The sequence below is a fragment of the Cherax quadricarinatus genome, chromosome 84 (genome assembly GCF_038502225.1).
Source record: "Cherax quadricarinatus isolate ZL_2023a chromosome 84, ASM3850222v1, whole genome shotgun sequence".
Taxonomy (NCBI): Eukaryota; Metazoa; Arthropoda; class Malacostraca; order Decapoda; family Parastacidae; genus Cherax; species Cherax quadricarinatus.
This window is the reverse complement of record NC_091375.1, coordinates 9437565-9450977: the sequence shown is the minus strand read 5'-3', so window position 1 is coordinate 9450977 and position 13413 is coordinate 9437565. Positions and strand designations below refer to the sequence as shown.

At 43.5% G+C, this 13413-nt stretch overlaps 1 protein-coding gene across 4 annotated transcripts in view; it reads left to right on the top strand.

Annotated features, from left to right (window-relative positions):
* The window catches only part of LOC128704268 (E3 ubiquitin-protein ligase HRD1), a 57326-nt gene extending 45129 nt beyond the window's left edge, over positions 1-12197 (top strand). For 3 of the 4 annotated variants that reach the window (XM_053799356.2, XM_053799355.2, XM_070103037.1), the window contains 4 exons: positions 1322-1432; positions 1639-1849; positions 3853-4124; positions 7276-12197. In XM_053799356.2, coding sequence (XP_053655331.2) covers positions 1322-1432; positions 1639-1849; positions 3853-4124; positions 7276-7425 — 744 coding nt within the window. In that variant the 3' untranslated portion in view covers positions 7426-12197. The remainder of the gene's footprint in view (positions 1-1321; positions 1433-1638; positions 1850-3852; positions 4125-7275) is intronic. The other variant, XM_053799357.2, reaches the window with a different exon arrangement.
* Positions 12198-13413: the final 1216 nt, after the last annotated feature.

Here is a 13413-nt window from a genome sequence, read left to right as displayed (position 1 = left end):
GTAGTGCACCGTCTGTAGTGGGTGTGAACCTTGTAGTGCACCGTGTGTAGTGTGTGTGAACCTTGTAGTGTACCGTCTGTAGTGTGTGTGAACCTTGTAGTGTACCATCTGTAGTGGGTGTGAACCTTGTAGTGTACCATCTGTAGTGGGTGTGAACCTTGTAGTGCACCGTCTGTAGTGTGTGTGAACCTTGTAGTGCACCTTCTGTAGTGGGTGTGAACCTTGTAGTGTACCGTCTGTAGTGTGTGTGAACCTTGTAGTGCACCGTCTGTAGTGTGTGTGACCCTTGTAGTGTACCGTCTGTAGTGTGTGTGAACCTTGTAGTGCACCGTGTGTAGTGTGTGTGAACCTTGTAGTGTACCGTCTGTAGTGTGTGTGAACCTTGTAGTGTACCATCTGTAGTGTGTGTGAACCTTGTAGTGCACCGTGTGTAGTGTGTGTGAACCTTGTAGTGTACCGTCTGTAGTGTGTGTGAACCTTGTGCACCGTGTGTAGTGTGTGTGACCCTTGTAGTGTACCGTCTGTAGTGTGTGTGACCCTTGTAGTGTACCGTCTGTAGTGTGTGTGAACCTTGTAGTGCACCGTCTGTAGTGTGTGTGACCCTTGTAGTGTACCGTCTGTAGTGTGTGTGACCCTTGTAGTGTACCGTCTGTAGTGTGTGTGACCCTTGTAGTGTACCGTCTGTAGTGTGTGTGACCCTTGTAGTGTACCATCTGTAGTGTGTGTGACCCTTGTAGTGTACCATCTGTAGTGTGTGTGACCCTTGTAGTGCACCGTCTGTAGTGTGTGTGAACCTTGTAGTGCACCGTCTGTAGTGTGTGTGACCCTTGTAGTGTACCGTCTGTAGTGTGTGTGAACCTTGTAGTGTACCGTCTGTAGTGTGTGTGAACCTTGTAGTGCACCGTGTGTAGTGTGTGTGAACCATGTAGTGTACCGTCTGTAGTGTGTGTGAACCTTGTAGTGCACCGTGTGTAGTGTGTGTGAACCATGTAGTGTACCGTCTGTAGTGTGTGTGAACCTTGTAGTGCACCGTGTGTAGTGTGTGTGACCCTTGTAGTGCACCGTGTGTAGTGTGTGTGAACCTTGTAGTGCACCGTCTGTAGTGGGTGTGTGTGTGTGTGTGTGTGTGTGTGTGAACCTTGTAGCGCACCGTCTGTAGTGTGTGTGAACCTTATAGGTCACAGGTGGAGGGTGAGGTGTAGGTCACAGGTGAACGTGGAACGTGAGGTGACCTTAACGTTATTCCTAGGGATCTATACAACCCCTACGAACTTAGAACTTTCCCAGTCATATAACAGCTGGTAACTCACTTGTGTTGCAGGTGGTGTTCTTCCTGCTGGTGCAGCAGCTGGTGACGCCCCAGGCATACCTGACGGCGCTCTACTTCCTTCTCTTCTACACCATCCTTCACTACCTTCACAAAGCTCTCTTCGTTAGTATATCTGCACTTTATTCCTGTACATTGTTGACTATTATCTTATGTTTGAGAGGCAGTGAATTGTGGCTTCAACTTCTGTACCTTTATACCAAGTCTGAGTAATGATAAATTATATGTTCTTATGTTCTTAAGTTGATCTTGAGATGAGGTTTACAGTTTCCTAATAAATGCTTTTCGCCACCAATCACGTGACATTGAAGACTCGTCATTGGGTGCAGACGCAGCAGGCCAGGGAGGCGCAGGACCTCCTTCGTCTCATGGCTTGGTACATCACTGTCAGGTTAGGTAAAGGAGTAGCTATGTCCTTCGTCCTCGTCATGTTTACACTCCAGTTCAGCCACGTCGAACCTGACCTCGTCTACATCGCCAGCACCTTCATCTACTTCGTCATCACCCAGCGCAAGTGGACGGGTTAGTTTGATTTATGCATAGATTACACAGCTTGGGCCGGTAGGCCTGCTGCAGTGCTCCTGCCTTCTTGAGCGGGTATGACTTGGACTTACCCAGCATGGGCCAGTAAGAACTCTCTCAACGAAGGGATCGAACTCACGGCAAGCTTGTATCAAAACTTTACATTACCACACAATCCTAGGTGTGTTTCTACAGTTCAGTTAAGATTAGATTTGTTAGGATTATTCTCAGGATAACCCAATAGTTACTGTCATCGAGGACTGTCTTATTTTCATTGTGGTCCTTCAGTATTGTCCCCCAGGATGCCACCCACACCAGTCGACAAACACCCAGGTACCTACCTACTGCAACACAATGGTATCTTGGTACGGAACAGTAAACACCTTGGACAACATACACTGCAACACAATGGTATCTTGGTACAGAACAGTAAACACCCTGGACAACATACACTGCAACACAATGGTATCTTGGTACAGAACAGTAAACACCCTGGACAACATACACTGCAACACAATGGTATCTTGGTACAGAACAGTAAACACCTTGGACAACATACACTGCAAGACAATGGTATCTTGGTACAGAACAGTAAACACCCTGGACAACATACACTGCAACACAGTGGTATCTTGGTACAGAACAGTAAACACCCTGGACAACATACACTGCAACACAATGGTATCTTGGTACAGAACAGTAAACACCCTGGACAACATACACTGCAACACAGTGGTATCTTGGTACAGAACAGTAAACACCCTGGACAACATCTACCAGTGAGAATGGTTGGATATGAGAGGGTCCGTGACCTCTCAATGATTACATTCTTGCTTCTGCTAGTGGTCTACATCTCGCCTCCTGACAGTATATAAGGCTGCAGACTGTTACTTCAACTTCATATTGTTTCAGACTATGGAACAAAACTCTTCTCCAGGCTGAGGGACTGATCACCACAAAACTACATCTTCAAGGGTGATGGACTGATTACATCGTCTTCACATTTCTGCTGCTGCTTCCAACTTTTCTGTACTCGACTGAAGAAGTCTGCTGTGTAGGCGGAACGTTTCGGAATAAAAATACCTAACTGTTGCATGTATCTTACCAACCTGTCTGTATTTTATACAATTTTAATAATATAAATGTTATTATCATCATTTAATTAATTATTCATTTTGTAAAATAACGTAGAAGAAAACCAAAATCTTTCTCTGACAGCACTGAACAGCCCATGCGGGTTTAATGTATTTTTTACAAGTATAATACTACTCGTATATGAATTGTAATACTGACAAGATGAAAATTAGACACATGCAACGTCTGGGTATTTTTAACGTAGACATTTCATCATCCAGTGGCTTTATCAATACAAATTCTAGGACACAATTTGAAGACAGTAGAACTATATACAGAAGATGAGGTAATCAGTCCCTCAGCCTTAGAGTTGGTGTGAAGAGCACCGTAGTCGTGAAGATTCTGGAGCACAGGTAAGAAGGCTGGCGCTTACATACTGGCGTCAGGTGAAAAACTGGTAGCAGACGAGGGCATTGTCACTGGTAGGCGGGATTCTCCAGTGGAAGTAGGTCATACCCAAAGGACGGGTTAGTACAAGTGACGAAGGTTGTGTAGATATTCACTGAACCAAGATTCCATGATGTTGCATTGTCTGACAAGTTGTACATGAATGGTATATAATACCCACTGGGGAATCCCGCCTACCAGTGACGATACCTTCGTCTGCTACCCGTCCCTTTTCACCTGACGCCAGTATATAAGCGCCAGCCTTCTTGCCTGTGCTCCAGATTCTTCACGACTACGGTGCTCTTCACACCAACTCCAAGGCTGAGGGACTGATTACCTCATCTTCTGTATATAGTTCTACTGTCTTCAAATTGTGTCCTAGAATTTGTATTGATAAAGCCATTGAATGGCGAAACTTCTACATTAAATATACGCAGATGTTGCATATGTATCTAATTTTCATAACACTAATTCACCTTCAGGAAACGAGCGCATTGTGTCGTGGTGTCGTGCGCTGCAGGTGGGTCTCCTGGAGGAGGAGGAAGAGTTCTGGGTGCCACTGTTGCTGCGGTGGCTGCCTGTGGCTGCGTCACTATGTGTGGGGGCGCTGGTGGTGCCCTCATGGCCCCTGCTGGTGGTAGTGGCAGCCTACACCAACCTGCTGGTACCAGGGATACTCCTGGCAGATGAGTACCTGGCTCACCAGGCCAGGTACAGTGTCCTCACTACCAGGTGCAGGAGAGCCACACCACAGGTGAGGATGTTACTTCCTTCGTTCCCCTCTGTCATACTAGGGAAAAATAAACAAAAATGCCAGCCTTTATTCCTGTTATTTATACCTTATTTTCATACATATATCTATCTTTCCTGCTTTCTGTTCCACTAATTAGTATTTTTTTTAAGTTGAATTACACGAATGATCAAACCTTCATCATTCCTTCCAGTGAATGATCAAACCATCATTCCTTCCAGTGAATGATCAAAACTTCATCATTCCTTCCAGTGAATGATCAAAACTTCATCATTCCTTCCAGTGAATGATCAAACCTTCATCATTCCTTCCAGTGAATGATCAAACCATCATTCCTTCCAGTGAATGATCAAAACTTCATCATTCCTTCCAGTGAATGATCAAAACTTCATTCCTTCCAGTGAATGATCAAACCTTCATCATTCCTTCCAGTGAATGATCAAAACTTCATCATTCCTTCCAGTGAATGATCAAACCTTCATCATTCCTTCCAGTGAATGATCAGACCTTCATCATTCCTTCCAGTGAATGATCAAACCATCATTCCTTCCAGTGAATGATCAAACCTTCATCATTCCTTCCAGTGAATGATCAAACCATCATTCCTTCCAGTGAATGATCAGACCTTCATCATTCCTTCCAGTGAATGATCAAAACTTCATTCCTTCCAGTGAATGATCAAACCTTCATCATTCCTTCCAGTGAATGATCAAACCATCATTCCTTCCAGTGAATGATCAAAACTTCATCATTCCTTCCAGTGAATGATCAAACCTTCGTCATTCCTTCCAGTGAATGATCAGACCTTCATCATTCCTTCCAGTGAATGATCAAACCTTCATCATTCCTTCCAGTGAATGATCAGACCTTCATCATTCCTTCCAGTGAATGATCAAACCATCATTCCTTCCAGTGAATGATCAAACCTTCATCATTCCTTCCAGTGAATGATCAAACCATCATTCCTTCCAGTGAATGATCAAACCATCATTCCTTCCAGTGAATGATCAAACCTTCATCATTCCTTCCAGTGAATGATCAAACCTTCATCATTCCTTCCAGTGAATGATCAAACCTTCATCATTCCTTCCAGTGAATGATCGAACCTTCATCATTCCTTCCAATGAATGATAGACATGACTTTAGAGTCGCTGAAGAAACTAATTTATTGTGCTCTGAAAGCCTAGCATATTTGCTTTGAATTTCTGGTGTCGTATCTTAATTACCAACAAATGTATAGTTTACTGTCTATATTCCTCAATAATTGGACAGTCAAATGCATAGTGTTCAAGATTGTGACCAACAGGCTGACCTTATACTTTGCTAGGTAAAAGAATACTTGTGCAAATAACGCGACATTAGTTGCACGTGTGTCATTTTGACTAACATATTGTTAGTAATTCTGCCAACATTAATACTTTGTGTTTCGTTTAATCATCTGTTTGTCTGCCAAACTGCCACAAGTACTTGTAAGGAAGCCTAGGCGTAGCTACTACATCAGTTAGTCTGTGTGTCTGTCAAATTGTCGGAAGTACTTGTAAGCAAATGTAAGCCTGGCTACTACAACATCAGTCAGTGTTTGTCAAACTGACACAAGTACTTGTAACCAAGTCCAAACTTGGTTACTACAACTTCTCTCGGTGTTTACACTGCAAGTTGCTCCGTAAATGTACTTATCTACGTTTATGTTATCATAGTGAGTGACAGATCTACTCAGGATCCTAAATGTATTCCTGTGACATGCATATTTAAGTACTCGTCTGTTATTATGTTTAATACATGGCAGAGACAAAGGTTAATTTATCAGCTTAATCACAGGTTTATCACGTCCTTAATTAATTATCATGTACGACTAAATCAATGTTACCAGTGTTGGTTATCAGTGTTCTAGCAACCACTGGTCTACCAGTGTTGGTTATCAGTGTTCTAGCAACCACTGGTCTACCAGTGCTGGGTATCAGTGATCCAGTAATCACTGGTCTACCAGTGCTGGGTATCAGTGATCCAGTAATCACTGGTCTACCAGTGCTGGGTATCAGTGATCCAGTAATCACTGGTCTACCAGTGCTGGGTATCAGTGATCCAGCAACCACTGGTCTACCAGTGCTGGGTATCAGTGATCCAGTAATCACTGGTCTACCAGTGCTGGGTATCAGTGATCCAGTAATCACTGGTCTACCAGTGCTGGGTATCAGTGATCCAGTAATCACTGGTCTACCAGTGCTGGGTATCAGTGATCCAGCAACCACTGGTCTACCAGTGCTGGGTATCAGTGATCCAGTAATCACTGGTCTACCAGTGCTGGGTATCAGTGATCCAGTAATCACTGGTCTACCAGTGCTGGGTATCAGTGATCCAGCAACCACTGGTCTACCAGTGCTGGGTATCAGTGATCCAGTAATCACTGGTCTACCAGTGCTGGGTATCAGTGATCCAGCAACCACTGGTCTACCAGTGCTGAGTATCAGTGATCCAGCAACCACTGGTCTGCCAGTGCTGGGTATCAGTGATCCAGCAACCACTGGTCTGCCAGTGCTGGGTGTCAGTGATCTAGCAGCCGCTAATCTACCAGTGCTGGTTATCAAGGGACTTGAGCTAGAGCACGCCACAGCCGCGCTGGTATGGGATTCGTCTGTAAAAACTTGTATTTGTGGTCACAATGGTGGCCCATGCTAACCTCCCTATGGCGTATCTAGTTGGATGAATCTTGGTAGCGCCAACTGGCCCAGTGGTTAACGCACTGGCCTGTGCGGTTTAGGGCCAACTTGCCATGGGTTGGGACCCCACCCGTTCCATGATCTGGGTATCAATAGTAATAGTCTTTATTGCTACAAGCCCATGTACAACGTATACAGGCAATGACATATTACTATATAGAAATCTTGTTATGCAGAGCATTTCAAGCAAGTTAGGTCAGTTTTGTCCCAGGGTGCGACCCACACCAGTTGACTAACACCCCGGTGCCTATCTACTGCTAGGCGAGCGTAGACAGCGGGTGTCTTAAGGAAACACGTCGTAATGTTTCCCCTCTTACCAGGGATCGAACCAGGGACCTGTGTGTGTGAACTGAGTGCATTTGCAGTCGAGCTACATTCCTTGGCTTGCCGGAGCAGCTTTTGACACCATATTAAAACTGTGACTTCTTCTCCTGCAGGAGGTAGCAGAGGACTCGATGTGTCCAGTGTGTCTGGACCAGGTGAGACAAGGTCGTGTCACACCGTGTGGTCACCTCTACCACGCTTCCTGCCTCAGGAAGTGTCTTCTTCTCTCTCCACTCTGTCCACTTTGTAAACAAACTATATAACTTACAAGATGCATGGAACAGTTCGCTGAAGCGGGACATTATAAAGTTAAGAAGAACATAAGAACGAAGGAACACTGCAGAAGGCCTACTGGCCCATGCGAGGCAGGTCCAAGTCTCCTACCGGCTTAAGCCAATGCACCCAACCTAGTCAGGTCAGGTCACATTGACTTAAGGGAGGAACACGGCAACCGACCTGTTAGCACAAGCTATCAGGTCTAACTCACACCCACCCACATCTACTCATGTATTTATCCAACCTATTTTTAAAGCTACACAACGTTCTGGCCTCTATAACGGTACTTGGGAGTTTGTTCCACTCATCCACAACTCTATTACCAAACCAGTACTTTCCTATATCCTTCCTGAATCTGAACTTTTCCAACTTAAAACCATTGCTGCGAGTCCTGTCTAGGCTAGATATTTTCAGCACACTATTTACATCCCCTTTATTTATTCCTGTCTTCCATTTATACACCTCAATCATGTCCCCCCTAATTCTACGTCTTTCTAGAGAGTGCAGTTTCAGGGCCCTTAGTCTATCCTCATAGGGAAGGTTTCTGATACATGGGATCATCTTTGTCATCCTCCTTTGTACATTTTCCAGAGAATTTATATCCATTCTGTAATACGGTGACCAAAACTGTGCAGCATAATCTAAATGAGGCCTAACCAAGGATGTATAGAGTTGAAGAACAACCTGAGGACTCCTATTATTTATGCTTCTTGATATGAAGCCAAGGATTCTATTAGCTTTATTGCGAACACTTATGCACTGTTGTCTTGGTTTCAGATTACTGCTAACCAGAACTCCTAAATCTTTTTCGCAATCCGTAATATTAAGATCTACATTATTTAGTTTATATGTGGCATGGTTATTGTCCTGTCCAACATTTAGAACTTTGCATTTGTCTATATTAAACTGCATCTGCCACTTCTCCGACCACTGCATCAGTCTATTCAAATCTTCCTGGAGTGCTCGAATGTCCTCGTCAGAATGAATTCGACGGCCTATTTTGGTGTCATCGGCAAACTTGCCGATGTCGCTCTTTATGCCCTCATCTATGTCGTTTATGTAGATTGTGAACAGCAGGGGGCCCAACACTGACCCCTGTGGAACACCGCTCGTGACGCTTCCCCACCCTGATTTCTCCCCATTTATGCAAACTCTCTGCTGCCTATTTGTCAACCATGCCTCTATCCAGGAAAAAAATTTCTCCTCCTATTCCATGTGCTTTAATTTTCCTCAATAGTCTCTGATGTGGGACCCTGTCAAAAGCCTTACTGAAGTCCATATACACAATATCATATTCATTACCATGATCTACCTCCTCAAATACCTTAGTGAAAAAAGTTAATAAATTCGTAAGGCAGGAACGCCCCTTTGTAAAGCCATGCTGAGATTCGTTGATTAATTTATGCTTTTCAAGATGGCTACGAACTGCCTCGGCAATTATTGATTCCATAAATTTTCCCACTATGGAGGTTAGGCTTATTGGTCTATAGTTCGAAGCTAAGGACCTGTCACCTGTTTTGAAAATAGGTATCACATTTGCCATTTTCCACTTATCTGGCACCATGCTTTTCAAGATGGCTACGAACTGCCTCGGCAATTATTGATCCAGTAATCACTGGTCTACCAGTGCTGGGTATCAGTGATCCAGCAACCACTGGTCTACCAGTGCTGGGTATCAGTGATCCAGTAATCACTGGTCTACCAGTGCTGGGTATCAGTGATCCAGCAACCACTGGTCTACCAGTGCTGAGTATCAGTGATCCAGCAACCACTGGTCTGCCAGTGCTGGGTATCAGTGATCCAGCAACCACTGGTCTGCCAGTGCTGGGTGTCAGTGATCTAGCAACCGCTAATCTACCAGTGCTGGTTATCAAGGGACTTGAGCTAGAGCACGCCACAGCCGCGCTGGTATGGGATTCGTCTGTAAAAACTTGTATTTGTGGTCACAATGGTGGCCCATGCTAACCTCCCTATGGCGTATCTAGTTGGATGAATCTTGGTAGCGCCAACTGGCCCAGTGGTTAACGCACTGGCCTGTGCGGTTTAGGGCCAACTTGCCATGGGTTGGGACCCCACCCGTTCCATGATCTGGGTATCAATAGTAATAGTCTTTATTGCTACAAGTCCATGTACAACGTATACAGGCAATGACATATTACTATATAGAAATCTTGTTATGCAGAGCATTTCAAGCAAGTTAGGTCAGTTTTGTCCCAGGGTGCGACCCACACCAGTTGACTAACACCCCGGTGCCTATCTACTGCTAGGCGAGCGTAGACAGCGGGTGTCTTAAGGAAACACGTCGTAATGTTTCCCCTCTTACCAGGGATCGAACCAGGGACCTGTGTGTGTGAACTGAGTGCATTTGCAGTCGAGCTACATTCCTTGGCTTGCCGGAGCAGCTTTTGACACCATATTAAAACTGTGACTTCTTCTCCTGCAGGAGGTAGCAGAGGACTCGATGTGTCCAGTGTGTCTGGACCAGGTGAGACAAGGTCGTGTCACACCGTGTGGTCACCTCTACCACGCTTCCTGCCTCAGGAAGTGTCTTCTTCTCTCTCCACTCTGTCCACTTTGTAAACAAACTATATAACTTACAAGATGCATGGAACAGTTCGCTGAAGCGGGACATTATAAAGTTGCATCTGCTCTTTCTACTCTGTAAACAATGTACATAAATGGCAAACATAAGGAGGGATGAAGCAAGAGTGGGGAAGTTAAGTGAGCTTCCTGTGAAAATAGAGAAGAGGATGGAAGCAGAGAAGTTGATGTGGGAGCTGCAAGCTGAAGCTGCAGAAGCCAGAATACAGAAACTAGAAGGTGAAGTAAAACTGCTGAAGCAAGATATAGGACAAATGACCTACAGTAGGCCTGTTGGCCCATACTGGGCAGGTCTTTCATAAATTCAACTAACAGAATATTTGCCCAACGCATTTTCAACGCTACCCTGCAAGATGTGGAATTAAGACAATTGTGCAACATCTGGGTATCTATTTGTAGACGTTTTGCCATCCAGTGGCTTTATCAATACAAGAACATAATGCAAAGAAATATATATACAAAAGACAAGGTAATCAGTCTCACCTCCAAGACTGAGAGATTGAATACCTCATCTTTTGCACACATATATTTCATTACATTGTGTCCTTGTATTGATAAAGCCACTGGTTGACGAAACGTCTACAAGTAGATACCCAGATGTTGCACATATGCCTAATTCCTAAACAAACTATAACTTAAAAGACTCTTGGAACGTTTCGCTCAAGTGGAATGTTATCAGGTTACTCCTTCATAAAAATAATTTATCTTGAGCAAAACATCGTTGTCAGTAACGTTAAATAACATAATAATACTTTAAACATTCGATACAGACAGTGATGGTCATTTTAATTCAGCATTTGTTATAAAACTTTTTTTTACAATAACTGTGGAAAATTGCATTTATCTGAATGTAACTAATTATGTACATAACAGTAAATGATAACAAAGATAATTATTATTTATCAATGTTACATAGACAAGTAGGAATTTGGGACACCTAGGTCGCAAAAAATGTCCCCCTTCGATACCTACCACTGTCATATCCACAAGTTGCTCTGGACCTATTAATTAAATGAATTATACATCAGGAATTCTCGTAAATATATAAATTTGTGGACTATATTAAAAAATTATTATATAAATTCACATATACATAAAAGGAAAATATATCTTAATATCACTCACCAATTTGACTGGATATTAAGTTGTATCATACTCAGAAAAACCTCACTAACTAAATTTATGAAAACACTGGCCAGAATTATACACAAATCTAGAGAGCTTATCTGAGGTTCCTGGAGCTGTCTTGCCCAGTCGTCTGATATCTCAAGTTATGCAGGAATGCACATCCAACAATTTCGCCTCCTATTTGAGGGGTGTCAATCCAATTTTAACCTCTAGAGCATGAAAAATTCTTCCCATTACATTAACGTTGTATCCAATTCAAAACCAAGATGGCGAGTCACGTCTGCGCAGACGCAGGCTTTCCGTTTTCTATGACATAAATATTATTAAATACAGTATGGCCATCTATTTACAAATAAATACTGAATTTCTGGAAAATATATACAGTATTTTCCACAATAACATTACACGTCAACAAATAGTTTTGAAACTGCGTCAAGTTGTTGCCAGTAAATAATATATTTTGTTCACAACATGTCAGTGATTTTTTACTCTTAACCGAAATAATTGGAAATGTCTGTAGTGAGTAATTGAACGAAGATCAAGTTTCCAGAGAGGGAGGGAAGGAAGGAGATAGGAAAGGAAGGAAGGAAGGAGGGAGGGGAAGGAGGAGGGAGAGGAGGTAGGAAGGAAGGAAGGAGGGGAGGTATGAAGGAAGGGAGGGGGGGAAGGAAGGAAATGAGGGAGGGGGAGGAATGAAGGGAGGAGAAGGAAGGGAGGGGAAGGAAGGGAGGGAAGGAGGGGAAGGAAGGGAGGGAGGAGGTACTTTAAATAGTCTATCCAACTATACTGTTGTGAAGACAATTAATAATTTCACATAATGTGCAAATTGTAAGTGCAAAAATCTAGTATTATGTCCCCTTAAAATATATTTTTGATTCCCAATTTCGTATTTGTATGATTTAATTTATAATTGCCATAACCCTGAACATAAATGGCCTGATTTTTCTAGGCAATGTGTATATATACAACAAAATGTATATACCCTCCATAATGTATACATCTACCATTTATTAATAAAAATAATCATTAACATCTCGGTTACTTTCCTGATTAAGGCGTGAAAATCTTCACCATGAAGGACTCGAGATCTAAGGCATCGATCTTATTCGATTACTTCCCATTCATCAATCGCTGAAGAAGCCTGTTATGTAGGCGAAACGTTTCAACAATAAAGATACCTAAGCAGAAGTATTGGAAGCTGGCTGAGCAAGGGCACCACCTCCTTCGCTTATGCTTCCTTGGCTTCCTTCGTTGCTGTAGCCGGGGAAGTGGCCCTGGATTCCGGGTTACTGTAGCCTCTGGAGGAGCTTGCTTCTTTATTTGATGCTGGAGGCTGGACAACCAGGGTTATCCATGCTGCCTTGATACAGCAGAGCCTCTCCGGGCAGTGCATGTTCAAGGCTATAAGAAGGCACTGATTTAGTTATAGAAATGTGGATGACTGGAACAAAACTCCCGAGTAGCTTAGTCATTAACACTATCTTTAAACTCGACAGTCTCCCAGAAATGAAGTTCCTTGAAGCTGACTCTACAAGAACGCTCAAGATCATCAACCATCTAGTGTACACGTTTAGATAACTGGTTCATAGAACCGAAAGGTTGATGAATAAATAAATGTGCAAAACTTGGGTACTTTTATTGTGGAAACGTTTCGTCAACCAGTGGCTTTTTTCAGTCCATTATAGAGGAAAATAGTTGAAGATCAGAAGGAGTTTAAGATGATCGGTCCCCAGCCTGGAGTCGATGTACACATCCCGGAATCATCTGCACCAATGGACAAGGTTTGTCAGGATGGGTCGTGGCCCTGGTCTTCTCCATGTGGTGACCCGGCAGTGGCTCTCGAAGGAGTGTCGGAGATTGTACTAGTACCTTTTACAACCCTATGGCGGGGGGAGTCCTATGTTAATAATTAAGGGCACGATGAACCTTCATGTCAGTGTAGTTTACAGCCCTCAAACCTATACCACTTACTACAAGAAGCCTCCAGAAGACTCAAGAATGGATCCTCAAAAATGACTCCACCACAAGTTTCCAGATCAAGGCCTCCACGCCTACTGAAATACCCTCCTGAGATCCAGCGTCTGTCATCACCGACTGCCATCTGCTGTGCTGCCCTCGTCTCCTGCCGTCAGTGCCCAGCTTTTTAGTTTAATATGTTTATTATGCACCCCATACCCATCCTGTGGGCGGTAGTCAAAAGATTACAGAGGTACATAATTGGTCCAGGGACTGGACTCCAAAGTTTT